The sequence below is a fragment of the Lampris incognitus genome, chromosome 17, assembly GCF_029633865.1.
Source record: "Lampris incognitus isolate fLamInc1 chromosome 17, fLamInc1.hap2, whole genome shotgun sequence".
Lineage (NCBI taxonomy): Eukaryota > Metazoa > Chordata > Actinopteri > Lampriformes > Lampridae > Lampris > Lampris incognitus.
In genome coordinates, this window is record NC_079227.1 from 11,424,569 (window position 1) to 11,452,010 (window position 27,442).

The 27,442-nt window shown below is 45.2% G+C and overlaps 1 protein-coding gene across 1 annotated transcript; it reads right to left on the reverse strand.

Annotated features, from left to right (window-relative positions):
• Nucleotides 1–3,224: 3,224 nt before the first annotated feature.
• LOC130127366 (rab11 family-interacting protein 3-like) lies at nucleotides 3,225–25,994 on the reverse strand. Its single transcript, XM_056296991.1, has 11 exons — nucleotides 25,783–25,994; nucleotides 23,470–23,642; nucleotides 17,304–17,510; nucleotides 13,224–13,259; nucleotides 12,395–12,488; nucleotides 8,946–9,190; nucleotides 8,228–8,309; nucleotides 7,542–7,679; nucleotides 6,449–6,604; nucleotides 5,842–5,982; nucleotides 3,225–5,044 (listed from the first exon to the last, which is right to left on the reverse strand). Exons 1-11 carry the CDS (start codon nucleotides 25,843–25,845, stop codon nucleotides 4,931–4,933), a joined length of 1,449 nt encoding a protein of 482 aa, XP_056152966.1. The 5' UTR covers nucleotides 25,846–25,994; the 3' UTR covers nucleotides 3,225–4,930.
• Nucleotides 25,995–27,442: the final 1,448 nt, after the last annotated feature.

Consider the following 27,442-nt stretch of genomic DNA (forward strand, 5'->3'; position numbering starts at 1 on the left):
GCAGAAATCCCTGCAGCTCCTTTAATGTTGCCGTAGGCCTCTTGGCAAACCAGTTTTCTCCTCGTCTCATCAGTTTTGGAGGGACATCCTGTTCTTGGTAATGTCACTGTTGTGGCATATTTCCTTCACTTGTTGATGATCATCTTCACTGTGTTCCACGGTCTATCCAATGCCATGGAAATTCTTTTATCCCTCTCCTGATCGATACCTTTCAACAATGAGATCCCGTCCATGCTTTGTAAGCTCTTTGTGGACCAGTTGGATGCAACCAAGATGTCAGGAAAATCCTACAGGAACAGCTGAACTTTACTTGGGGTTAATCACAGTCACTTCAGTTGATGGCAGGTGTCTACGAACTACTAGTTAACGAGCTTGAACGTGATTGGTTAATTCTACACACAGCCACACCCCCAATTATAAAAGGATGTGCACGCCTATGCAACCTGATTACTGTAATTTTGTATTTTACCTTTTTCCTTTAAGTTGTTTCTGATTGTTTGTGAAAAACAATCAAACTTATTTTTATAGGTTGCAATTTAAAAAAAAGCGGAAATTTTTTTTTTTTTACATCACTAAGAATCTCACATTTTAACAGCCAGCGGTGTGTATACTGTTTATGTCCACTGTACATACAACATTGTGTTTGTCCTTTATATTGAGCATCCCACCATGTGAAAGTCATCATGGGTGCAAACTAACTTGACTAACTCCAATTCAATGTATTATAACCGTTATTAAAGCCTCCTTGTTTGTGGTGCTCTATCTCGTCATAGTAAAGGCCATGTTCTCCCCATGCAGCCGAATAAACCACCAGGCGTGTCATCCAGAGCACCAGATAACCTTGAATGAATAAAGGGGATTTCAGGTAAACCGTTCCAAATAACGAGGCGGTAAAACACAAGTCATTTTTATTCATTTTATTCTTCTAATCTTAACTTCACTGTTTGTACTTTTTTTCCTCCTTTTTACAATGACGTGAAATTATATTTCCCCAATAACAATTAGGATTACATCTTTCAGGGGATCTTCAAAAATAATGTACAGCAGTAACCAATACTGTTATAATTTATACATTTATCTCTCAAAATAAGAATAAACTTCAGTTTTACAATTTCTGTTTTCTACAATATCCTCATTCTTCATCCTCCCATGTCAGTGAAATGGCGACCCAGGCACTAGGCCTGCAGCCACGTCTGTGCCTGGAGTCACGACCTGACTCGGACACTGGACGCGCAGAAAAAGTCACAAAAAATTACAATTTTTCCATGTTGCTTTACGTAGTTTAGGCTTTGTAATTATAATCCAGATGAACTGGCAGTCGGTTAGTGCTGTCGCCGGGGTTGGTCATGTTAGTTTTTAAATGCAGTCTGGCCCAGATGCACAGTGTTAAGACTACAAAGCCGGCTTTTTAAACGCAAACTCTGAACCAGAATAGTCAGGGGCCTTTTCTTGCGTTTTTAACCAGGAGAGCTTTGCGGGAAACCGAGGAGGTGGCCGTCGATGTGGACGGGTGGTTTTGAAGGTCAAATGTGTCTTTGGTCATTCTGAAAGCAGGGATGGGGGGTTTAAACTAGAGGGACATCAGAGCTGGTTTAAAGTGCATTGGAGAGGGAGATCTGGGAATAGTTCTGCTATGCAGGGAATGTTGGGACAGGTCTGCGGCCTCGGGAGACGTCTCGTCATTCATTTAGAGATCGTGGAAGTTTCTCAAACCATCCATCAGCGCAAAACAGGCTGAACAAAGAGAAGGGAAAGTGGCTGAATTCGCTATAATAACTGCTGCAGTGTCCAGGTCGATATGATGAGGAGTCGTATACCGCTCTCTGTTAGGAGTACACCGCCTACTGGCCACAACTGTATATTACAGATGGAGGAGACGAAGTCTGGGAAACCTCCCATCACACAACGGACTAGGAAACCTTGGACCAGTCTGAACGTGAAGTCCCCAACGCCAGATTGAGGCTGTACTCAACTCAGGGCCTATTAAGATCTCACTACATCAGGAGCTACTCTACAGATCTCAAAAGCATGTAGATTTCACAAGACTAGAGACTTGTAAGACTATCAAACTCGGTGATATGTGGTAGAGATTATTAGCTCAACACGCGGCACCCGACCTCAGCGAGAAAGACCAAGAGTGGTAAATGCAGACGCTGCCGTTATCTACAGTAACAGTGATGGACGCCCTTGAAGAGGCCATCGTGATGACCTCGCTCAGCAGTCAGCCATTTTGACAGAGCTGGGCTCGAGCCTTCTTTACAGGATGGTAAATTCAACTAGAGACGATATAACTTCTGCAATAAATATTTCTATTACTTCAATAATGTCCCTCGTCGAAAGAGCATTTCAATAGAATCAATCGTCTTGATTTCAAACTTCCATCCGTGAATCCCAGAAAATGCCAAAATATATTTACAGACTCCCTTTTTCGGCAGAAGCGAATGAGGAGCGTTGTCGTGGTCGGGTGAGATGGTGAATAAATATATAGTGTTTTTTTTTCGACAGGTGAGAAACTGACAGGTAACTGTACACGCTACATGCTCGAGTAGAATACAGGCAATTTTTTTTTCTCAGCAAAAGACAAGAAAAATTAACATTTCTCTTCCCACCCCCCCACTATAAAAATACCTAGACTCTAGAAGGAGTATAGAAAAGAACTTTACATGTACAAGTCATTTACATCCAAGGCCATTTTCCTGTGGGATGGCAGGTGGAGGACAGCAGTAAGAGGGGTCTGGAGGTGGAAAGGGTGGAGAAAAGTTCACCGCTAGTGTTGTGGTGCAGTGCTAGTGCAGGTCCCCATTAAAACTACATGTGAGCCGCCAACAGGAAACACAGACTACAATTCAACACGTCAGCTGTCTTAACCGTCAGACAAGAACGTGTGCCTCTAAGTCGAACACAAATCCTCAAAATGTCCCCTTAGTGTTGACGTGTGGACAGACGGCGTTGTGTCAGCCTACTACGAGTCACCGTGCCATTGCTGAGCTCCAAAGCAACAGGAAAAAAAAGGGTTTCAACAGAGAAGGAAATGAGAAGTCAAGTTCATCAGACCTGACCATCAGTCCAGTGTTCCTTCGTGACGCTGTTGTTTCCTAAATCTGCAGTGTCTCTTCAGTCTTTGTGTCCTCCTTAGACTGAGTAGACTGAGACAAGAGAGGACTGTGCCCCCCCCCCCCAAACTCTGCCTCACGCCTGCAGACAAGCTCAGCAGGTGAAACTGTTCTGACACGGCAACAGCTCGCATGCACCTCTTCGAACTGCCATTGGGTATTTTCGCTCGTGTGAATTCTCCATTTTAATCTTAACATGTGAACGAGATGAGTGTAGCTAAACCTGGCAGCAGCTATGAATCAGCTGATTCTTGCATTCCTTCAGCAACTCCCTGTATTCACCTTCATGTGGGGTTCCAAGTATTAATTTGGGATTTCGTCTCTTCACAACAAATCATTCGCCTTGTTTTTGACAACACACATTTTTTTTGTAATCGAAACAAAACAGAGTGCAAAGTTCTACAGAATGTGTTATTTCATATACAACAAGTCAAATATCAACAAATTTCAGTCTTTAACCACCTCTTGGACTCTTAAGATGCTAGTCCAGCAGAGATGGTTGCTAACCTGAATTAGCTCCCTGTTACTCAGCGAGAGATCACTGGGGGTCAGGTGGGCAGTTTGCCGACCTACCAAAAAAAAAAAAACTACATTTCCCAGACCACCTCTGCTTCACTCTTTTAAGGTGTTAGTATTTTTTTTACTTTTTTTTTTTTTACAATAAAAGTATAGTTATCAGTATGATTGTTTATATTTTGTCAGTTAAAGTATATGTACTTCATAAGGAATGTTACTTATGGTAGTTGGAGTTTCATTTGATCCAAGCATTAGTGACATAAATATGGGAAATTAAGTCTTTTTTAATGGAGCTTTCCAGCCCACCTGGACTCCAGGACTCTTGTTTCATAGTAAAAAAATAAACCAGCCAGTTAATTTTCTCAAGAGACTGACTACAAGAAGATAGTGTGTCGTTCGTGTTCCTTGTCGGTCATCAGACACCTTCAAAAACCTTGAAGTAACATAAAGCACAAAGGGAATGTAAAGACACCACGCACACACGCACACACACACACAAAACCCTCAGGGCATTTCCCATTTTCGACCCCAGAAATGTCCCTCACCTGGGTTGACAGGAAAGATAGTCCAATCACAGTAAAGAGGTGGGACACGAGGAAAAACTGATTGGTTTGGTAGGCAGCACGACAAATTCAAGCATGTTAAAGAGAGCCAATGGCTGCTCGTGGTCTCCTGACCGGGGCTTCATACGGTTTCAACCAATCAGTGAGGCTGAAACACGACTGGCCCGATTCAGCAGAACAGATTCTAAGACATCATGAGGAAAGTTCCCACTTGGTGAAATACTCAACATGTGTAAATAATAAATACTTGGGATTATCTTTGTCTCCGGGCTGACTTTCAAATGTCAGCCAAACTTGTTGAGTCATGGGTGTGATGGGAAAAGGGGGGGCGGGGCGGTTCTCTCACTTACACATTCACACCTTCACGTGCACCACGGAAACAGACACAGGTCCCTCCCCCCAAAAACATATGGAAGTCACCAGAACCCGAGCATACTCAGGGGACAAACACACACACTTGCATACACACATGCAGACAGCCATATAAGCTCAGATTGGAGGGACATTTTACCCCAAATAGCTTATTCTTTAGACAAACATAGACAGTGCCGAAAAAAATAAACCAATGAAAAAAAAAAAATCTCCTTCAGTTCTGCTTTTAGGGGGGTTCTGAGAAGAGTCTTGTTTTTCCCTCCAAAATGTTGCCAGAATAGTTTAACTTCCCTCCTCAGTAGTCTATAGTCTGTCTCCAGTATTTCAAATAGTCCACCAAGTCGTCGTGATTGGTCGAGATGGCGTCTACTTGACCTCAAGGATGGAGGGGTTAGACTCCATGATGGCCACGATGATTTTATCGATGTAGTCCTGGAGGCGGTAGTTGATCTCCTCCTGTTTGTGGATGGCCTCCATCAACTGGAAACACACAAACAACAGGCGTCAGGTAGAAGTGGAAGGCAGGCTGATGGGAGAAACTTGGAATAGCAGCTGCTGGTAATTAAAACATCAAGTAATGCAAACAGTTTCTTGATAAGCCACCGTTCAATATGGTAATGATGGAACACGACAAGTGTTCTATGTGGTGATAGATAGATATATAGATAGATAGGATACTTCATTGATAATGATGGTAACAAGGAAACAGCACAGTGTTATATGTGGCAATAATGAAACATGATAGTGTTCAATATGGTAATGATGGAATATGACAGTATGTTTTCATCTAAAGGAGTTGAATCAAGTGCAGAGGCGAAACGTCTTCACGGATATATACCAAGTCCAGTTGCACTTGATTCAACTCCTTTGGATAACCATGACCTGGATGAATGAGAACATTCACAGATATATTTTCATCCAAATGTTAAGCAAATTATATGTAAACTTTTAAAGGGTCAAAAAACAAATGAGAATCTGGTGAGTCATGAGCTGGTTTTCAATCTACCAGTACACAGGGACGACATCAACAAAAAATATTTAAGAGAAAGATGCAGCGGGGTTGGTATGTGTAATCAAATTCCCATTCCCCGGTTTCAAATAGTTTCTATCGACACATCAAATTTTCAACCTCAAGCGAGCTAGCGTAAAATGTGATATTCATGAGGGTTGTTCTTCTCAATATTTTGGTGCAACTGTTCCACTTTTTTAACGACCTGAAAAAAATAAAATTAAATCTGTAAATGAGAGGTGTAGCTAATGATCCTTGTGGCGCTGACCTCTGCCCGGGACACTGAGTTGATCTCGGCGGCCAGCGAGTCTGAGAAGGGAGCAGACATCAGGTTCTTGGCTCCCTGGATGCTAAGGTTGATGATCTGCCCGTTCAGCTCATCATTCTGCTCCTTTAGGCTACGGTTGTCCTGGAAACAAACATTCAGGAGGCTTAACGGGGTAATTAGAGTAACTGTGTACACATCCAACCTGTCTTAGCCTGGGTGGATAAAATTCAAGTGAAGAGTAGAACCACACGGGTTGAAACGCTACATGTGGTCAATAAAGAACACTCGAGAGGTACAATCGGGAGTGCGGACACTTCTTTTTCCTCTATTCTTGATAGGATGATAAACATTTAATCCTAACTGGAAGAAACACCAGGAATGAATAGGATTAGTCTTCATACAGAGGAAGAGAGTGAGGGAGAGAAAGAGAGAACTGTATAAAGAACTTTTTTCAAAAATGAAGTTTTTTTGGAGGGTTCAAAAACACGGTCTTAATGGTGGTCTGGGTGAATGACACATAAAAACAAAAATTAAAAAAAGGACCCGCCTGGTGAGGAGAACTGTGTGTGTATGTTTTTTTTTTTGTATGTGTACACGCATGTGTTACCTGTTTGAGACGTTTGATCTCCTGCTCTAGCTCGACCTCGCGGGTTCGGGTCTGGTATTCCTGCAGACCGGCACCGGGACAGCGCCCCCTCTTGGCCTCAGCCTCCAGCTTGAACAGCTGTAGGTGCTCCAACTGCTTACGGAGATCCTCAATGAGCTGTGGGCCGATTAGATCACACAGTTAGGATGCCACAAGACCAGGGGCGGTGAACAGATTGTCACTAAGACAACATGTGAAGCGGTTTGCCAGTATCAGCAGTCTGTCTTGTAAATTAAGTTGCACACTACTTAACTATTTTAGGAGAAGCGTGGCTGCATTTAACTTTATGAAACTCTGTATTAGGGTTGAGCTGATAGAATACATTCTAAATTGGCAATGGGCAAAATCCATCGCGGGGGGAATTTTATTTTTGCTGAGTTAAAGTCCTTTATTTTGGTTATTTACATTTCTGCGTCCTCGAGCATGCCATGTGTCAAGCATGAAGCAAACAAGCACGTGTGGAACATGCAGCTGAAGCTTCATTAATAATTTGTAGTCCATGTCGGACAACATGAGTCTCTGCCTACCAATCAAGACACCGTCATCCCCACACAGTTGTTTGGGTACCATGGCTCATTTGACAGCCTAGCAAGTTAGCTCTGTTATCAACACCCGTGCCTTCATTTGGACACTGCAAGCGACAGCATGGTCCACTGGATCTAAACGTGTTTGCAATTTCTTCTGTGTGATGGCAGACCTGACAAGGAGATGTTTTGCCCAACCCCACTCTTTATACTTCCTTAAAATATCTAACTTTTATTTTTTTTAATATAGAAATAAACTGCACAATGTTTAGGCAAGGGGATTGGCTGTTCGTAGGCTTCTATAGGCTATATACTGGTTATTATGGCATGTCCTGTGGTTGCTATGGACCTAGAACCAACTTGTGATCTCCTCGCAACTGCTAGTTAATGCCATACAACCACCGAGTAACCATCCAGCAAATACCTTGCCAACACTTTGAGCTAGCTTACACATTTTCTTCAGAAAGTGGACTTTGCAGTTATTCTTGTTTTTGTTTTTTTGTTCTGAGCTACGATGTAAGCAGTCCCACCTCCTGTGTGCTCTCCTTTTCCTTCTGGTTCTGGTGTCGCTCATGGCTTAGCTTGTCGGCCATTTTCCTGCAGGACTCCATCTCCTCATTCAGCCGGTCTGTCATATCCTCTGTCTCGTCCTGCAGCTTCCTCTTCTCCTGGGGAGGTTTAAAAGTAAAACCACAGAAGAAGAGCATAGTTAGAGAAAGCAGAGGGAGGATGTTAAAGGATAATCTTGGTTTTCAATATCATCTCTCTATACATGTTTTAGGGATAACATGCTGAAATTACAAGGAAAGGCGTCCACTGGTGGTGAATCACCATTTTTATATTGCATTCGGTGGGATTCGCTACAGCTGTCAAAAAGTGTCGTTATTCATATTTTCTTATACAATGTTTTGATGTAGCCCACTGAAATTAGCAGCAAACCAGGAAGGGTTGTAGTTTCACATTCCTCGATTATGAATGTGCATATGTGCATACGTACTCGGTATCACCGCTGCTAACGGAGTGTTATCCCTACAACATATATATATAGAGAGAATGTTGAAAATTGCGATTGTTTCCCTTTGAGAAGAGAGAGAGAGATAAGTGAGATAGAATGAATGTGATGATGCCCTGCAGCAGGGGAACAGAGCAAGACATGAGATGAGCAGAGCTAAGAGATGTGAGTGAAGATTTCAGGAGGTGACAAAGAGTCTCTCACCTCCTCCAGTCTCTCGATGTTTGCCCTCAGACAGGGAACACATGACCTCAGCTCACTGTTCTCTTCATCAAGCAGCTGCAGTCTGAGGAACAGACCAGACAAAACCTTCAGACACTTCAGCAGACCCACCGCATACAACCACACAATTACACCGCCACAAAACCATCAAAGTGCAACATAAAACAACCACAACGCCATACAACTTCCGTCTGATAAAATACACACGGCACAAAACACAACAAACTACAACCATACACCACTGACTTCTTGATTACCGATGTTCAACTCAGAGTTCCCCTTTACATTCCACAGGCGGCACAGAAGGAACCTCGGTTTCGGAACCAAAATTACCCACAATCCCCCCAGCATCTATAACACATTGTACTGGAAACTGACTGAGCTACGCTTGAGGAAAGGTGTAATGGTTAATTGTGGGGTTGTACCAGAAGGTGGCAGTATGGACTCACGGTGCAGCAAGCCATTTTATTCACTGTCATTCATTACTGAGCCTTGCCATCTTTCGCTGCATGTAAATATAAACTAAATGGTAGGTAAATACCTCAACACACACACACACATATAAATACATACACACTAAAACATATGCACGATCACAGACACACACACATACACACCCAAGCACGCACACACGCACGCACACACAAATATACTTGCAAACATACCCACATGCACACATATAACACCCCCCCTCTCTGACCTGGCCTGCAGGTTCTCCACCTCCAGGCCCATCTCTCTCTCCAGCTTGTTGATTGCCTCCTTGTGGCGACGCGTCTCTTGCTGCAGGTGCTCCTCGGCATAGAGCTCCTGCTCTTTGAGCTGCTCCTCCAGGGCATTGGCGCGGTGTACAAGCTGTAGATTCTCCTGTCGGAGGCGAGCATGCTGCTCCCCAGACGCTTCGGACTCCTTCTCAAGCTCGGCAACTCGCCGTTCTAACAGCAGCACCTGAGAAAAGAGTCATATTCAGTTTCCCGGCTGAAGATACTCCAATTCAAATGTAGAAAAGGAGTCATACAGTACACCGTCTGGTACTTTACATTTAACAGTGATGAATCTGTATGATGATCCCAATATCACTTAAGGTATGTTATTTTCTGATATATTACAAAATGGAATAAAATCCCTGTGTGCAATTGTGAAAATTAGTGATATTCAATCTTGTGCCATGGATGTACCACATGTATGCAGCTTTCCTTTCCAACCCACAACTACACCAGCTGATTTCACTGATCAGGTCTCTTCTGTCTGGCTGAAGATTTTATAGTAATAGTCATCCTTTGTAGCAAATCAATTGTTAAATCTACTATTCAATTCAATTTTATTGTCATTAAAAACAATGTGCAGGCACATGTTAAAAATGAAATGAGGGCTGTGGCTTCACCAAACAGTGCAAGACAGACACAGACAAACACAGCAAACACAGTATAAGATATACACACATGAAGACCAAAAGCTAAAAATAAGTAAAAGAGAAAAAAAAAGCTGGAGTACAAAATATTTAAAAATATCTACAGACATTCAGCGGGTAGCCAGGTTCAGGTGGGCAACAGCTTGTGGAAAGAAGCTGTTTTTGAGCCTGGTAGTGCGGGCTCTGAGGCTCCTGTAGCGCCTCCCAGAGCGCAGGGGGGAGAACAGTCCATGGTTGGGGTGGGTGGGATCTCTGCTGATGCTCAGACCCCTTCGAAGGCAGCGTTTGTGATAAATGTCTTTTATGGCTGGGAGCTGGGTACCGGTGATATGCTGGGCCGCCTTGACGATCTGCTGCAGAGCTTTCTGGTCTACTGAGGTGTAGTTGCCGTACCAAACTGAGATGAAGATGGTCAGGATGCTCTCTATGGTGCAGTGGTAGAAGTTGGTGAGAATTTTGGGGGGTAGACAGGCACTCCTCAGCCTCCTCAGGAAATGCAGGCGTTGTTGGGCCTTTTTCACAAGGGCCTGGGTGTTTAATGTCCACAAAAGGTCCTCGCTGATGTGGACTCCATGGAATTTAAAGCTGGAAACACGCTCCACTTCCACCCCATTGATGTGTATGGGGGTGATGTGTACTACTACTTCTTTCGGTTGCTCCTGTTAGGGGTCGCCACAGCGGATCATCCGTTTCCATCTCTCCCTGTCCTCTGCAACTTCCGCTGTCACACCAGCCCCACCTGCATGCCCTCTCTCACCACATCCATAAACCTCCTCTTTGGCCTTCATCTTTTCCTCTTCCCTGGCAGTTCCATATTCAGCATCCTTCTCTCAATATACCCAGCATCTCTCCTCCACACATGTCCAAGCCATCTCAATCTTGCCTCCCTTGCTGTCTCCAAACAGTCCAACCTGAGCTGTCCCTCTAATATACTGGTTCCTAATCCTGTCGTTCTTCATCACTCCTAGTGAAAATCTTAGCATCTTCAACTCCGCCTCCTGTCTTTTTGCCAGTGCCACTGTCTCCAAACCATATAACATAGCTGGTCTCACAACCATCTTGTAAACCTTCCCTTTAACTCTTGCTGGTACCCTTCTATCACAAATCACTCCTGACACTCTTCTCCGCCTACTCCACCCTGCCTGCACTCTCTTCTTCACCTCTCTTCTGCACTCGCCGTGACTTTGGACAGTTGACTCCAAGTATGTAAACTCATACACCTTCGTCACCTCTACTCCTTGCATCCTCACCATTCCACTGTCCTCCCTTTCATTCACGCATATGTATTCTGTCTTGCTCCTACTGACTTTCATTCCTCTTCTCTCCAGTGCATATCTCCACCCCTCCAGGCTCTCCTCAACCTGCACCCTACTCTCGCTACACATCACAATGTCATCCACAAACATCATAGTTCACGGAGACTCCTGCCTGATCTCATCCATCAACCTGTCCATCACCGCTGCAAACACGAAAGGGCTCAGAGCGAATCCTTGATATAATCCCACCTCCACCTTGAACCCATCTGTCTTTCCAACCGCACCCACTGTCACACTTCCCTCATACATATCCTTCACCACTCCTTTTTTTTTTTATTTCCCCCTTTTGCTCCCCAATTGTACCCGGCCAATCACCCCGCTCTCCAAGCCGCCCCAGTCGCTCCACCCCCGCTGTCGATCCGGGGAGGGCTGCAGACTACCACATACCTCCTCCAATACATGTGGAGTCGCCAGCCGCTTCTTTTCACCTGACAGTGAGGAGTTTCACCAGGGGGACGTAGCATGTGGGAGGATCATGCTATTCCCCCCCCAGTTCCCCCTCCCCCCTGAACAGGCACCCCGACCGACCAGAGGAGGCGCTAGTGCAGCGACCAGGACACATGCCCACATCCGGCTTCCCATCCGCAGACACAGCCAGTTGTGTATGTAGGAATGCCCGACCAAGCCGGAGGTAACATGGGGATTCAAACCGGCGATCCCCGTGTTGGTAGGCAATGGAATAGACCGCTATGCAACCCAGATGCCCCAATCCTGCACCACTCCTACATACTTCTCTGCAACTCCCGACTTCCTCATACAATACCACACCTCCTCTCTCGGCACCCTGTCATATGCTCTCTCTAAATCCGCAAAGACACAATGTAACTCCTTCTGGCCTTCTCTATACTTCTCCATCAACATTCTCAAAGCAAACATCGCATCTGCGGTGCTCTTTCGTGGCATGAAACCATACTGCTGATCATCACCTCTCCTCTTAACCTAGCTTCTATCACTCTTTCCCATATCTTCATGCTGTGGCTGATCAACTTTACTATAGTACCTCTGTAGTAACTACAGTTCTGCACATCACCCTTATTCTTGAAAATTGGTACCAGCATGCTTCTTCTCCACTCCTCAGGCATCCTTTTACTTTCCAAGATTGTGTTAAACAATCTAGTTAAAAACCCCACTGCCACCTCTCCTAAACATCTCCATGCCTCCACAGGTATGTCATCTGGACCAACTGCCTTTCCAATCAAATTAATCAATTGTTAAATAGTGATAGTAAAATACATATTTGTATGTATATATATGCATAGCCATCTGATTTCCCCATAATATTCTGCACTTTATACATATTAGTGTCAGCCCTGTGCCATACCAGTGTTTGTTGTGTATATATTGAAGATCAGTCGGTGGGTTGTCGGTAGACCAGAAAAGCGCTACATAAAATGCAGTGCATTTACCATTTGACGGGGCTCTCACCTTGTCCGTGATGTCATTGTCTGCCATCTCCAGGATGTCCCGGGTAAGGTTGCTCATGGTGTCCAGTGTCATAGAGGTGTTCTGGAGTAGATGTCTACAACAGGAGGACAGATGAGGAGCTAAGTAAAAAAAAACAACAGAACGGATCCTCCCTGTTATCTGGAAAATATTTCATCCCCATCAGGGTTGGTACGGTGCTGAATATACCCGACTGTCAATGAATGTCTCAACAGAACATGAGGGTTGTTACCCGCTGAAGGGAATGAAAATTGACTGACTACAATGCCTGTGTACTAGCTGAAAGCTAACGTAGATGACAGAACTCTTTTTGGAATCTTTTTAATTCACTCTGAAACTATGGACTCCATCTTGTCCTGTGCACTTTCAGGTTCTTCAAGGTGCTCTGCCTCTTAAGGAGATGTGCAGATGTATTCAACCTTTTTGTACTTGTTTTAGGTTCTGATTGAGGTCTTGTACTGAAACCTCGACCAATGGACTGCAGTTTTATACAACTGTGTTGCATGGAGCCTTTTTGTTTTGCACCCACACTACACTTTTGGTGTGCAGATTGGCTTTCTTTACTATGTAGTTGATTAGGTCTGAAAATAATCTTCAGTGTTGTTTGGGGTTTTTGGCCACAGAAGATGGTATCATTCCAGATCTTGCCAGGGGATTATGGCATATAATTGGTTCTTGACAGGTTTGTCACAACCACCTGGTAGCCGCCTTGCCAATGCTTTTGTTTTCATTTATGTTGTAAAGCTGCTTTGTGAACCATTATCGAAAAGTACAACGTAAATATATTTGAATTACAAAACAGTTCGCTTACCTCGCTACCTTCTTGCTGGACAGTCTCTTGCCTGAGCTGGAGAGGCGGGATGGGGTTGGGGGGTTTAGGGGGCACAACAACAGGAAATTGGTCAGGAAGACAGAAGGGAAGAAGGAAAGAGACACTATCTGCTGATATTCCTCCTACCCACCTACTCATCCCCCTCGAGAGAGAGAGAGAAAGAGCGAGAGATGGGAACGGTGAGGAGATTCACAGCTATTTATCCTCAGATTAGTGTCCACACTGTATTATCACAAATTCAAACAAACTAACACACATCACCCTGTATTCATCATCAACGTCTCAAAGCACTGATCTAGGATCAGGGTGGCATTCAGTTATCTAAACTACTGCTGAATTCATTGCTATCATTAAGATAGAATGCTGCCACTGATCCCAGAGCAGCAAAATATACATGTATAGTTATTTATCTATTTTTGGGACTTTTCCCCTTTTCCTTCCCAATTGTATCCGGCCAATTACCCACCTCTTCCGAGCCATCCCGGTCGCTGCTCCACGCCCTCTACCAATCTGGGGAGGGCTGCAGACTACCACGTCTCCTCCAATACATGTGGAGTTGCCAGCCGCTTCTTTTCACCCGACAGTGAAAGGAAGCTATTCCCCCCAGTTCCCCCTCCGCCCCGAACAGGCGCCCCCACCGACCAGAGGAGATGCTAGGACACATACCTACATCCGGCTTCCCACCTGCAGACACGGCCAATTGTGTCTGTAGGGACGCCTGACCAAACCGGAGGTTTGATTTGACACGGGGATTCGAACTGGCGAGCCCCGTGTTGGTAGGCAACGGAATAGACCGCCATGCTACCCAGACGTCAGAGTAGCAATATTTAATGAATGATGATGAATACAGTGCTCATCTAAAAAGCTTTGCCACCGACACTCATTGATGAACACCTGAAATCAAAAATGAACGTATGACAAGATGACCCATAATGCACTTTGGCGAATGCCATTCAACTGGGATGGACACCGGGGTTATTTTCTCCTTTTTTTTTTTATAATTTATAAACTTACAGGTACAACCACTCTGCAAATTGCCAAAGGTGAATGAATGAGAGGGGGACAAATGACGGCTGCGTGAATTAGAAGAAGCCTGAATGGTTACCAACAGCAAGAGGCACGGCAGAGCGCTGGACTCACCTTGACAACCAGTGAGATGATGTAATGAGACAACTCTTACCTGACACACACACACACGCACTGCAACTCACACAGAAAACATGCAGAGGTGTGGATATGACGAGTGATCAGGATGAGTGTAAGTGGACAATTTGCCAAATACACACACACACACGCAGACACACACACACACAACTACAAACACACTCACATTACCATAATCCTATGTGCCTGTGCACGATATTCCAAAACACACATGCCATGGCGCACATGTGACACAGCCACACCGATTATGAGGATGTGTGTGACAGCTATCTGACACGGCAACGTACACACTGACGCCAGGGGGCGGAGTTTATGGAAGGATCAGGGTTGGAATGGGGCATGGGGGAGTTTGTTGGAGGTGCTAGTGGGTGAGTGGGTGGGTGGGGGTGACGTGTTACCTAGTCATCTCTAAGAAATTGAGGCGGGTGGAGAGGTCCTCGAGACGACTGATTTGTTTGTGACACTGGCTACAGAAAAAGTCCAGCGCCTCCTCCCTGAGGAAGCTCTGAAAGCAGTCAGGGAGAGGAGCGGGTGTGCTGGAGAGGAGAGGAGAAAAGGAGAGAAGGAGCGGTGAGTGACGGACATTAAAGAGGTGCACTGTGGAGGGGCCAGGACACCTGCAAGGGTGCAAGGGTGCCAGTGAAACGCACAACAGAGTTTGAAAGAGGAGAACAGTGTATAGTTAGACGGAGGAGTGAGACAGATGACACGATTAGTTTTCCGAGGCCGTTTTCAAAGCAACAGTTTTTGCATCTGAGCTACGGGTTGTGCAGCAACTCTCATCCATACGAGTCCATTATCCTCCCCCCTATTCTCAAGTAAGACCTGCTGAAGCCTAGGTTGCTGAACAACACAACATGAAGAGTGATGCTCCTTCCTACATGGTCTCTGAGGACCTGAAGTGTGGTTAAAGTTTAGCTGAAAGCATCTTTAAAGGGCAGCAAACCGAGAAAGCATTGGTTTGTGTGTTTCAGTGTGTGTGGGAAGAGCCCGAGCAGCCTCTGCCCTCCTCTCTCCTCGCATCACCTCTTCACCAGTCGACTGTGCTCTCGGGGAGCAAGTCTGCTCTGCATTATACAACCACGCTGGCAACGGTTCCTGTTTATGTAGGCAGAAAGAACGAGCTGCATGGTGGAGCTTGCCTGTGTGTGTGTGTGTGTGTGTGTCGTCCTTAAATACTGTTGCAGTATCGGGGTTCAGTTCTGCTCTGGGTGCCCTGAAGGATGCTTGCTGAGTAACAACCGCAATGTGCTGTGTGTACATGTGGTTGCATTTGTGTATGTGTGTGTGTGTGTGTGTGGGGGGGGGGGGTTGGTTTTTTTTTGTGTGTGGTGTGTGCGTGTACTAAGTGGTATTTACAGAAGATTTGATATGACAGCATGTCTCAGTTGGAGATTTATGAGTTTTTGTGTGTCTCTCTGTGTCTGTGCTTATGTGTTGTGGGTGTGTTTATTTGTGTATTCATACACACAACAGATGTGATACAACGGTGGGTCTTTCAACATGTTGGTAAACCCGTGTTGTCCCGGTGTAAGTGGTGTGTGTTTGCGTTTGAGTGCATGTCTATGCACCAAGTGCATGTATATGTGTGTGTGTATATATGTGTGTGTAGATGGCTGCGATACAGGCCCGGCTAAAAACACAGTGACGTGTCCACACTGAGGGGGCGGAGTGTGCGTGTGCGTGTGTGTGTGTGTGTGAGAGAGAGAGAGAGAGATGCAGCAGTGTGGTGTTGTGAAAGTGAAATCCTCCATCTTTACCATGGAATCCGAACGCCGACAGAAGCAAATGAAATGAGCTATCTTAGAGATGGTTCTCACACCCCCTCTGAACTGGGGGGCTGATTCCCAGCCTTCGGTGCTGGTGACTACAAAAGAATCATTAACGTCAATCCAGTTAGGAAGACTTATTTCCATTTTGTGACGGGGGCCCACAAAAGCCAGGCAGTTAGCTATTAAGAGCTTCCTGGCAACACAGATCGGGGAAATATCACCCAGGCAGGAATTATACATGATCCGGCTTAGAGTCTGTGATGAAGGCATAGTGAGGAAGGAGAGGGGGGAAAAGAGAGAAGAGAAGAAGGCTGAACAGGAATGGATGGTGCCTAAGGAAAAGAGGAGTGTGTGTGTTTAAGTGTACTTCGGTCTTTAACAGGGACTTCTCACCCCCACAGTTAACCTGTATCTGTGATAAAAGAGCCTGGTGTTGAGGCTCGGTAGGTTTCCTGTCATCCCGGCTGAGTTCAAAACCAAAAAACAAAACAACACCTGATTTCTGTTTCTCCCAGAGGATTTTAATCGGTGTGAGTGTGAGGCAGTAACTCCAGAACATCTACAGGGGGAAGGGAGGCACCAAGGGCACAAGAAAGGGAGCACAAATTTACAAGATAAGATGTACTTTATTAATCCCCGTGGGGAACTTCATCCTCTGCATTTACCCCACCCCAACACACACTGTAGCTTAACTGTGAAACTGTATGCGGCCTAATATACCCTATTTTTTCAAAAAGGTTAGTGAATTAACTGTGGACTTGGGAAGGACATCTTCCTACTGGCTCTTATCAACATTTTGACCTCCAGGTTTGTTCTGAGCAAACAACGGCTTTGAGGAATGCAAACAGACCGACTGAGGCAGACAGCAAGTCAGCGTTATTCACTGGGGGGTGGGGGGGAGGGGTGGGGGCAAGATAAGAATAAAATTTAAGAGGAACAAAAGGCATCAATATTCTCAGCCCCGTCTGCATCTCATAATGACTCATTCTCTCTTTTCAAGAAGGCGTGAGCATGAAATCCCAGTGCTGGTAAGCACTTGGTCGTTTTTGTCACTACTGGTGTTTGGGTAGGCATCGGTTTAGGTGGGGGTTGTGGGGTTTTTTTGGGGAGGAAGAGGTCCTACCTGGGCGTGAGGAGGAGAGAGGGGCCGTTGACTTGTTCGGGGGTCTGCAGGACTGAGGGGTCCACCTCACCCACCGTTTCCTCGCCGTTGGCCTCCAGCAGCAGCAGCTCTGACGTGTTGCTCTCCCCGAAGTCCTCGAAGTGCTCCTCCTCGCCACCGATGACGGTCACCAGGGAGTGATTATGGAGGTCAGAGCTCAGCGAGAAACTAAGGGAGAGAAGGGTGATGACAGCAATATTTTAGATACAGCCAAGTGTAGTTGTGAGCCCACAAACACAAGCGTGCGCACACAAACACGCAGACCTGGAAAAGTCCCGCCAAGGCAAAGACAATGAAAGCAAATGAAAATTCATGAGCTGGCCTTCCTGCTCAGCCACCAAAAATAAACAACACTTACAATTGTCAAACAGCAAATCTGTCCGAGTGTCGTAATATAACAGAATATAAAAGCCATTCTTAAACTGAAACACCAACTGGAACCAATCTTTGAACGAGTGCAGGAGAGAACCTGGTTTCCAGAGCCAAAATTACCCACAATCCTCAACTTCTATAGGGAAAAGCTACACAAAACACTGGTGTGTGTGTGTACACATGTATGTGTTTATGTGCAGACTGGGTTAAAGACGAGAGAGAGAGCGAGAGAGAGACAGGGAGAAAGAGAGAGGGCATTAGGGATGACTTGGACAGTATACTGCATGGTTGTAGTTAATATGGATTTAGCCTCAGGGTCAGATCTGTACATACAACCGCAGTGGTCCCATTTTTAGGCTTTGGCTAAAGATAGAGGGAGATGTCTTAAGTTTAGAAACTGTAAACAGCCGAGTCTGTTTATAAGACTGGTTCTAAAACTGGCTGTGCAGCCCTCCATTTAAAGACCACAGCTGTACTTAAATCCATCCACTCGAACTTCTTCACGCCACCAGAATAGAAGAGCTGCAGTGTTCGGTGTGTTTCTGTGAATTTGACGGGGTGTCTGAGTCCTGGACCCAGACGCCTGGAAATGGCCGAGGCCTAAATCCTGACCGACAGCATTTTCTCCAGCGATTAATCTCCCTCTTGGAACAGTGGCAATCTGGACAAGTTCTACAATCAGTTGTCTTCAAAAGGTAATCTGTTAATTCACATTAATCCCAAAGTCTGCCTTGGCCGAAACAAAATGCCAACTCCTTCCCTGGCAGTGGGAGAACCCTGATGGGGACATGAGGTGCATGTGAGCACAGCGTTCATCAGGTTTTATGTGGGTTAAGCTTTAGAGATGTCCTTTACTGAGCTGAGAGTCTGGGCCAAGGTTGCAGCATTTTAAAATTGGCTGGCTATGAAAAAAATAGAAGAAATGAAAACCATAGAAACCAGAGAGAGACAAGTTTATCTTGTCTGTGGTGAACAGGTTGACTGGGATCAGCAGATGTAAACCTTGATGTTGTCACTCTAAAAGACATCTAGAAATCCAATCTTTCCTGTTCTCCTACAGGAAACTTCAGCTCACTGAACACACAGGATAAGGATGTCCAAATTGGTCACACACAAATAAAAACACCTCTCTCCTCACTTGACAGTAACAAAGCTCATTTCCAGTGTGTATCAGAATATGACCAGTAGCCCATTTAACTGGAATCTAAAAAAGTAAATAAACCGACTTCTGAAAAAACCCTAAAACATCTGGTGCATCTTTCATTTGTGCACACAGCAGATTACACTTAAATATCAACTTCAGATACTCTCCTTTAAAAACAAAAACACATCTGTAACTGTAGAACCCTGACCCATCAATGCCTGACATGCTGAAACTGGAAGTCCACCACTTACCCGGGACCCAGGTCCCTCACGTAGAGGGCTGGGGACGAGAGAGAGCGCATCTTCAGACGCTGGGTTGCCCTACCGCTGCCCTGGCGTGAAAGCCTTGGAGCAACTGGGGACAACACTCCAGACAACCAGAGTGGAATCCTGAAGTCTCAGCGGGTCACACGCCACAGCCAAAAACTAAATCCACCGCTCTCAGAGAAAACATCAAGAATCCAGCATTGAGGAAGGGGTAAAAATTGACAAAACGACAGTTCCTCCTCACAAGCCTTCAGTAGACCGGTACACAGTCCCATACGACTGGATAAGGCATCGCCAGAGGCACCTGGTAAACTCAAGGCTGAGCTGGCTGTGGGCTAATCAGATTTAAGACTAAGTAGAGGCCAACAGGAAGGGGTGCTGACTGTCCAGGGCCCAGACGGGTGTGGGGACACTAGGGTAAGGTGGAACGCTATGGGGCAGGGGAAGGTGGGGGCAGTTAATCCTGTTAAATTGCTAATCCCCCAGCCCCGGAGCATGTATCCCTGTACATGTAATGGCTGGTGTCTCAGGCTGTAGCAAGGCTAGCTAGGCCAGCTAGGCTGTACTGCAAACCGACAGTTTAAAAGGCTCTTCTGTCAACAGCTAGCCAATGCTGAGTCACAACGTCCAGGAAATGAATAAAGGTGTTTTGTGAAGTGGGTGATATTTCTTTAAATGCTGATCTGTGATTTTTTTTTTCTTGCCAGAAGGAGGGGGTGACGATCCAAATCTTTGAAAAGACAAAAAAAAAGTAGGGTTGGATGCAAAGAGATTTATATACTCCTCTACTTCAGACATGAGAAACTGTTATTCAGTATTTTTACAGTTGAATGCATCTCCATTCACAGCCTGTCAAGAGGTTCATCGGAAAAATAATGAAGCCGTTGCCAGGTCAGAGTCAAGAGATAACAGTTTTTTTTTCCTTTATTCTGGAAGGTTGAGTATAAAAAAATGCCTTTACAAATATTTCATCTAACACTGACTGCTAAAAAAAGGGGAAATATAACCACCTTCGAGTTGCGCATTAGCCCCAATGAGCGCAGGTTTAACAGGGGACTGGTTTGATGGGGTGGTGAGGGGAGACAGAATAAGAGAGTGTGAGACAAGGAAAACAGCAAAGACACAGAAAACAACCCAAAACCGCTAACTCGACACTTCCTGGAATTCAAGGCTCAGTCATGGTACAGGAAGTCCAAACATCCCTGTCAGGCAGAACCGTCCGATTTGTCATGGAGGCGACAGGTCACACAGTCAGCAGAAAAGGCCTTCATCCTCCCACACTTCCGATCTCTCTCTCCCTCAAACACCCCCAGACGAAAACAACAAATTCATCCGACTTGCTCCAATTTCTTGACTAACAAAACGGGGGAAAAAAAATAAAGCTACACATCCTAGCCGACTCAGTGACAGGCTTACACACAAGATGATATGTGGGACTCGGCAACAGTTTACCAAACTAAATGATGTGTTCAAAGCCCTCTACACAAGAATAAACATACTAGCTCAAACACTGGTATAACAGTATTCCCTGCTCCAATTCCCTGTTCTCTTAAGGGCGCACCACTGCATAACTCCTATGGTGGTTTGGGAGGGCAAAGACCCTCACTTGTGTCCACAGATACATTTAGAGCGAGAAGACCGCTTGTTTCGCCCACTGCAAGTTTCTCCAGGAGGGCGTAACACGTGTGGAAGTAACCTCACCACCAGTAAAAGTCATCCCACCACCTGTAAGAGTCACTAACGGCAATGATGGGACATACATTACCCATACCAACTCCCCACCCATGAGCACCACCAATTGTGCTCCCTGCTCCCCTGTTTGAACATACTGAACACATAAAACCCAACTGAAAGAGATTTGGAGCACAACTGGCCTATGAGCTTAACAGTATCAAGAGCCCAAAAGCCTGCATCTGCCAACTACTCAGCCTGAGTAAGAGGCAGTGCCAAGGCAGCGGGAAGGTAGGTGTTTTTGAGGTGGTGTGCTCTGGCTAAGGTGGTGGGGGTTGTATGGATAATTGGGCACTCACTCACCACAGCCAATCATCAACATCCTTATTCGAAAAACTGAACTAGTTATATCAAAGGACAGTTGACATCGACCCACACAATCAACTACCAAACAATATATATGACAATAGCCAACGTTAAGCGAGTTGGACAGCAGGCTACAAATTGCGCACATGTTTTGCATGCAGAGGTTAGTAACCACTTCCATAAAAAAAGAAAGAAAAAAAACAGTCAAAAAGATATTTCAAAGGATTAACTTACTGCTACCGCTGTAGTCTAAGCCATTTCTTGATGACAAGAGATCAACAGACATCAAAACTCATCGGTTTATACGCCAAACTCATCCACACAGACTCACTGACTGAGGTAAAGAAGTTCAGAAGGGCTCTCTGTGCTCAAGGTCTCACGCTGCTACATTGTGTGCATTTCAACTTATCTCTAGATTAGTTCTCATCTAAGGCAGCACCCGATAAACAGAAACAACTGCACAGATTCCCTGTTATTTGGTTGCGTCCGTTTCTCTGTGAAAATGTAGTGCACAGTTACAGGAAAAAAACTGTTACATTGATACTTAATGAGCAAATAGAGTAAATAGTGAGACATCTTCATGTCCATCTTATGGACAGACAGTCTTTATACAGTCTGGAGGATCAGTGCAGTAGTGGCCGTGTACTGGCTCTTGTTAATCTGCCTGTCTAGTGACCCAAATAGACAACCAATAGTCCCTCATCCGAGATGAGGACAAAGGACTTGTAAGTCACGTGATTCCTGGACCATGTGTAAAGTGTGAGGGTATCGCCCTTAGCTGAACATTTTACACACATTTATAGGAAGTGTAACAGCCAACCACAGTGATGGTAGGGGTGAGGATGGACTCAATGATGGCAGTGTAAAAGTGCACCATCATTGGCTTTGGCAGGTTGAACTTTTTTCAGCTGCTGCAGGAAGTACATCCTCTGCTGTGCCTTCTTAGTGAGGTAGCTGATGTTCAGCTCCCACTTGAGGTCCTGGGTGATGATGATGCCCAGAAAACGGAGGGATTCCACAGTGCTGACTGGGGAGCCACACAGGGTGTTGGGGGCAGGTGGGGCTGGGTACTTTCTTAAGTCCACAACCATCTCAACTGTCTTTAGAGTGTTGAGCTCCAAGTTGTTTTGGCTGCACCAGGACACCAGATGGTCAATCACCCACTTGTAGGTGGACTCATCCCCACCAGAGATGAGCCCAATAAGGGTGGTGTCATCAGTAAACTTCAGGGGATTGACTGACTGGTGACTGGAGGTGCAGCTGTTCATATACAGGGAGAAGAGTAGAGGGGAAAGGACACAGCCTTGAAGGGAATTGGTGCTGATGATCCAGGAGTCAGAGATGCGTTTCCCCAGTTTCACATGCTGCTTCCTGTCAGATAGGAAGTAGGTGATCCACCTACAGGTGGAGACAGGCACATGCAGCTGAGAGAGCTTGTCGTGCAGCAGGTCCGGGATGATGGTGTTGAAGGCAGAGCTGAAATCCACAAACAGGATCCTGGCATAGGTTCCTGTAGAGTCCAGGTGCTGGAGGATGAAGTGGAGCGCCATGTTTACTGCATTTTCCACAGACTTGTTGACTCTGTAGGCGAACTGCAGAGAGTCCAGGTGTGGGTCAGTGACAGTTTTAAGGTGGAACAGAAAAAGGTGCTCTAAAGACTTAATTTCCACAGAGGTCAGGGCGACAGGTCTGTAGTCACTGAGTCCTGTGGTCCTTGTTTTTTTGGGGACGGGGATGATGGTGGAGGTCTTGAAGCAGGCTGGTTGGTACATGGCATGTCTCAAGAAAGGTGTTAAAACTGTCTGAATATTGGAGACAGCTGATCGGCACAGTGATTCAGGGTGGAGGGAGAGACAGAGTCTGGTGCAGCAGCTTTGCAGGGGTTCTGTCTCTTGAACAGCCTGTTAACGTCGCTCTCCAGGATTGAGAGAGTCGCCCCTGCGGTAGGGGGAGGAGGGGGCCTCTAAGGTGGGCAGTTGTGGAGAGGTCCAGGCCTCTGCTGAAGTGGGGGAGGAAGAACTGGTGGTCAAGAGCTGATGGATGGCGTCATGGGTGGTGGTGTCAGGACTGCCCCATTGTCTTTCAATTTCCATTAACCCCCTTAAATCAGCCTCTGAGACTGTGACTGGAACATTCACTTTTTGGATTGGTTCAACTTTAAATCAACCAGTGAAGATTGCTGTGAATGACTAATAAGATTGGCCCGGGTCTGAAGCCACGTTCAGGACAGCTTGGAGCCCAACTTGACTCCTCTGTGTCAAATTAACCTACTACCATTGAGGATGTAATCTAGAAAGGTAGTACTGACCTGTTTCCGCCTTCTTCGGGGTCGTGCAGTGTAGCCTCGATGCCGCTGTCCGTCTCCACATCCTCATGCATCTCAGGTGGGACCAGGGCTCCCGTGTCCTCATCCGTAAAAGTCTCACACTCACTGTAGGTGCTCTCTGAGCCCAAGTAGGCACTGTCTGTCACCTCGTTTTGCTAGCACAAGAAGCACAGAAGATTTACTCTTTCATTTAGTTAAAGAATCCACAATTTCAGCCACTCACATACATACATACATACATACATACATACAGATACCCATGCAGGGTTTGTATTTGACCTTCACACACACAGTTACCATATATACATGGGTAAAACTAGGGCTGTCTCAAATGCCTTATTTTGGGCTTCAAATATTCAGCAGCAAGTATTCGAAGGTATTCAAAGCTTTGCTACGACGAAGGGGCTGGAGAGACCGATAACCGGCTGTGCAATAATCAAATAAATGACAAACTTAAGACTATTAGACTAAATTACTCATATGTTTGTTGGCACTCAGCTCTTTGGGGGTTATCTTCACAAATTTGAATTATTCCAGATGTTTGACTTTTTGGACATCTTTTTTTTTTTTTAAGCCAATTTATTTTAGTCATTGTACAGGTTGTGTTTGGTTACAATGAAATTTGTCTTCTGCATTTAACCCATCCAACTGCATAGGAGCAGTGGGCAGCTGCAGCGCCCGGGGACCAACTCAGTTCTTTTTCCTATTGCCTTGGTCTGGGGTACAGGCAGGAGTATTAACCCTTACATGCATGTCTTTTTGATGGTGGGAAGAAACCGGAAACCCACACAATCACGGGGAGAACATGCAAACTCACAAGGACCTGGGACAGCCTGGGGTTCAAACCCAGGGCCTTCTTGCTGTGAGGCAACAGTGCTAACCACTGGGCCACTGTGCCGCCCCGAGCTGCAAGTCACATCCTATGACATTGCATTGTGCATAGAAGAGAAGAGAGCTAGCATGCTGCGTTCAACATGGACACCGGATGTCCTTATTGCGGATGAAAACTGGACGATAAAAGCAGACACCGGCAAATTATGCAGACAACGGCAGACGGCACTGCCGTACAAAGTTAAAATAGTTATGCAGCCGTTTTTATTTCTACACAAAGCAAAACCCAATGTTAACCATGTGGTGTGAGTGAGAGAGTATTATCGAATATAATTATATAAAACAAACAAAACAATTATGTATAATTTATCTTTTTCTGCAAACAGTACATCACCATAGCAACCATCGTCCTGTACAGTTTTTTGCCAACTGCTGTTTAGTCTGGGGGGGGGGGGGTATTTGAAAACTGATTTTGCCACCGATTACCATGGCTACAATCGAAGGCATCGAAGCATTCGGGTCAGCCCTAGGTAAAACCCTGTCTTTTTTCTTTTTCTTACTTTTTACTGGCTCTCATGTTAAAATTGTTGCATTGCACATTTTGCTCACCAAAATGTGCTATATAATTAAAATTTGATGACATGTTTATTGATTGATTATCATCATTACGCAATGAACAAATGATTTTTTCACTTGGTTAATAATTACCTGTCAAAAACAGTACTACAGGACTCGTGGCTAATTTATGCATGACAGTGTGAACAATATGTGAACTATGTATAGTAGCAAGACTCATTTCAAAACTTTATCACAATACTTCTTAAAGCTCATCTCATTTTCATCAATGTGGTTTTTCTAGGTTTTGTTTAAATACAAAATATATCTCCTGAAAAAAAGTTTTCTTGTGAGCATTGCCGCCAAGACAAATAAAAACAATCCACGGCCATTAATAGTGGCAGGCTATCCCGTTGTTATACAACATCAGCAGGGTTCATCATAGTTTAGTGTACAGCGGTTTTCAGAAAAACCTGTAGAAATGGACATCAAATGAATTTTCCCAATTCTGTTATGCATCAGGGATCCAGCAAAACTTAAAGACCAATCGAGAAACCCAAGAAATGGATACCCGTTTCAAGGAGCATGTTTTCAGAGTTCATGTATAGCAAGAGCCTGTAAATGCCCCAGCATCCTGACAAATCACAAACCATAACCAGGCTCCGGACACACACCGCTGGCTCTTAGAAGGCTGTGCCAAGCAAAACCTGCTACCTCCAGACAGAGAGGACAAAAATACAAAGTGCCCTTCATAAGCTCCAGGCTTCCCAAACAGGAATTAAATCCAAAATGTTCTGGTATAGAATCTATAGGACAGAGCAGAATGCTAGGAGTTGTTAGCCAGTAGAAGCAATGGAAACATGAAGATACAAGCCAGGTGAGTCACAATGCTAAGCCTATCCTTCCTACCTGCCTATGTGGCGTTCCGAGTGGGGCAAGGCCCAGCGGGCTTTCAGACATGCCCAGAACCATGCTTTCAGTCCGGCCTCACAGACAGGAAAGCTGGCCTGTCATGAGACCCCTGCAGTGTGCCCTGCTAGCGTTTCCTGCCTTTCGCTCCCAGGGACAGGGAGAGAAAACGAGTGAAAAGTGGAAAAAAAATAAAATGTCCAAACAGCTCCTCTAGCTCCGCTGGGTCGACTGAGGGGAGGAGACAGAGTCCAAAGAGCGGTGGAAGGCAGTCGGACAACTTGTTCTCCTCTCCAGTCCAGGTTTAAAAAACACAAGACTTGCCGTGAGACTCTTTAATCTTTACTGCCGGTCGGGAGTTCCGGTTGCTGGCCGAGCGAGACGGTGTAAATGATTAAGCCTCGTTCCACCTGTGTCCCGGCTCTCATGTATAGTAAGACAGACGAGGGCTGTACATGACGGTGCTGCCATAACTGATTGGCTCAAGTCTAAGTGAGGGAAACTAGCATGTCATCAGGATGGAAAAATAACCAACTGTCCCTCCTCCTAAAAACAAGCTATATGGCGAGATATACTATATATATAGAAAAAAAAATGGGCTAAGAGACATTTATGCTTACGATAACCTTTTTGCTTTCCAATTAAGATACAAACAAGTAGAGAGGTGGTGGAGGGCGTACCAAAAAGGGGGAGAATTCAGAAAAAGGAGGTGGCAGTTGGGTGGGGCGTTTAATTTCTTTCGTGCCAGGCCTCCGCTGAACAGCCTCACCTCACCTGTTTTGAGAGCAAACAGCCACTGAACAGCACAGCCATTGAGAGAGGAGCCCATTTCTGCCAGAAGCCTGGGGGGGAAAACTGAGGTCGACGGGCACAGGTGTGGTATCTACTTCAAAACGCATCCGCCGGCTCCCCACAAACTCAACTCCAGTAAACAGCAGCCAGCTACCAGAACATTCCAGCTAAGAGAAATATTGAAAAGCCATTCACACAATTCAAACCAGATGTAAGTCAATTACTCCTCCAAAAAACACAGGTCCATCATTATTCATGGTCGATTTTTAAAAGTAGTGACCCATTATGGTGTAGCTGAACCTGTTTATTCAGCCCAACCAACCATTAGTCAAAAAGAAACAGTCATATATACAGTATAGCTACTATCTATGCTGTTATTACTGTATTTATCCACTCCATATGCTGTCTCATTCTAACTGCAATGTTGTGAATAACTCATTACAAATGTACAAATGCATACTGGCACACGGACACGCACACACACAACAATATTATGCGCATTGAGGTACCCCATATATATTTACCTTTAGTTTTGTTCATCTTAGTTTGCATACACACACACATATACCTATATATATCATAACCCTAAAACCATATATTATACATCATATATATATATATATATATATATATATATATATACTAGAAGAACCCCGCTACAATGTAGCGGTTTGGTTATCCACCCGTCTAAATCTCCCTCCTCTTCATCCTGCCAGCTGACCGCCTTCCCCCAGCCCCTAAACCCCCCCCACTCCAACTCCCTCCCCCCAAATGCTCAGAATCATCTGAAATGCAGAGAAAAGTGGTTTTTAGTCATTTTTAGAAAATGCATATTTTGCATAATTATTATAATTATTTTAATTTTCTG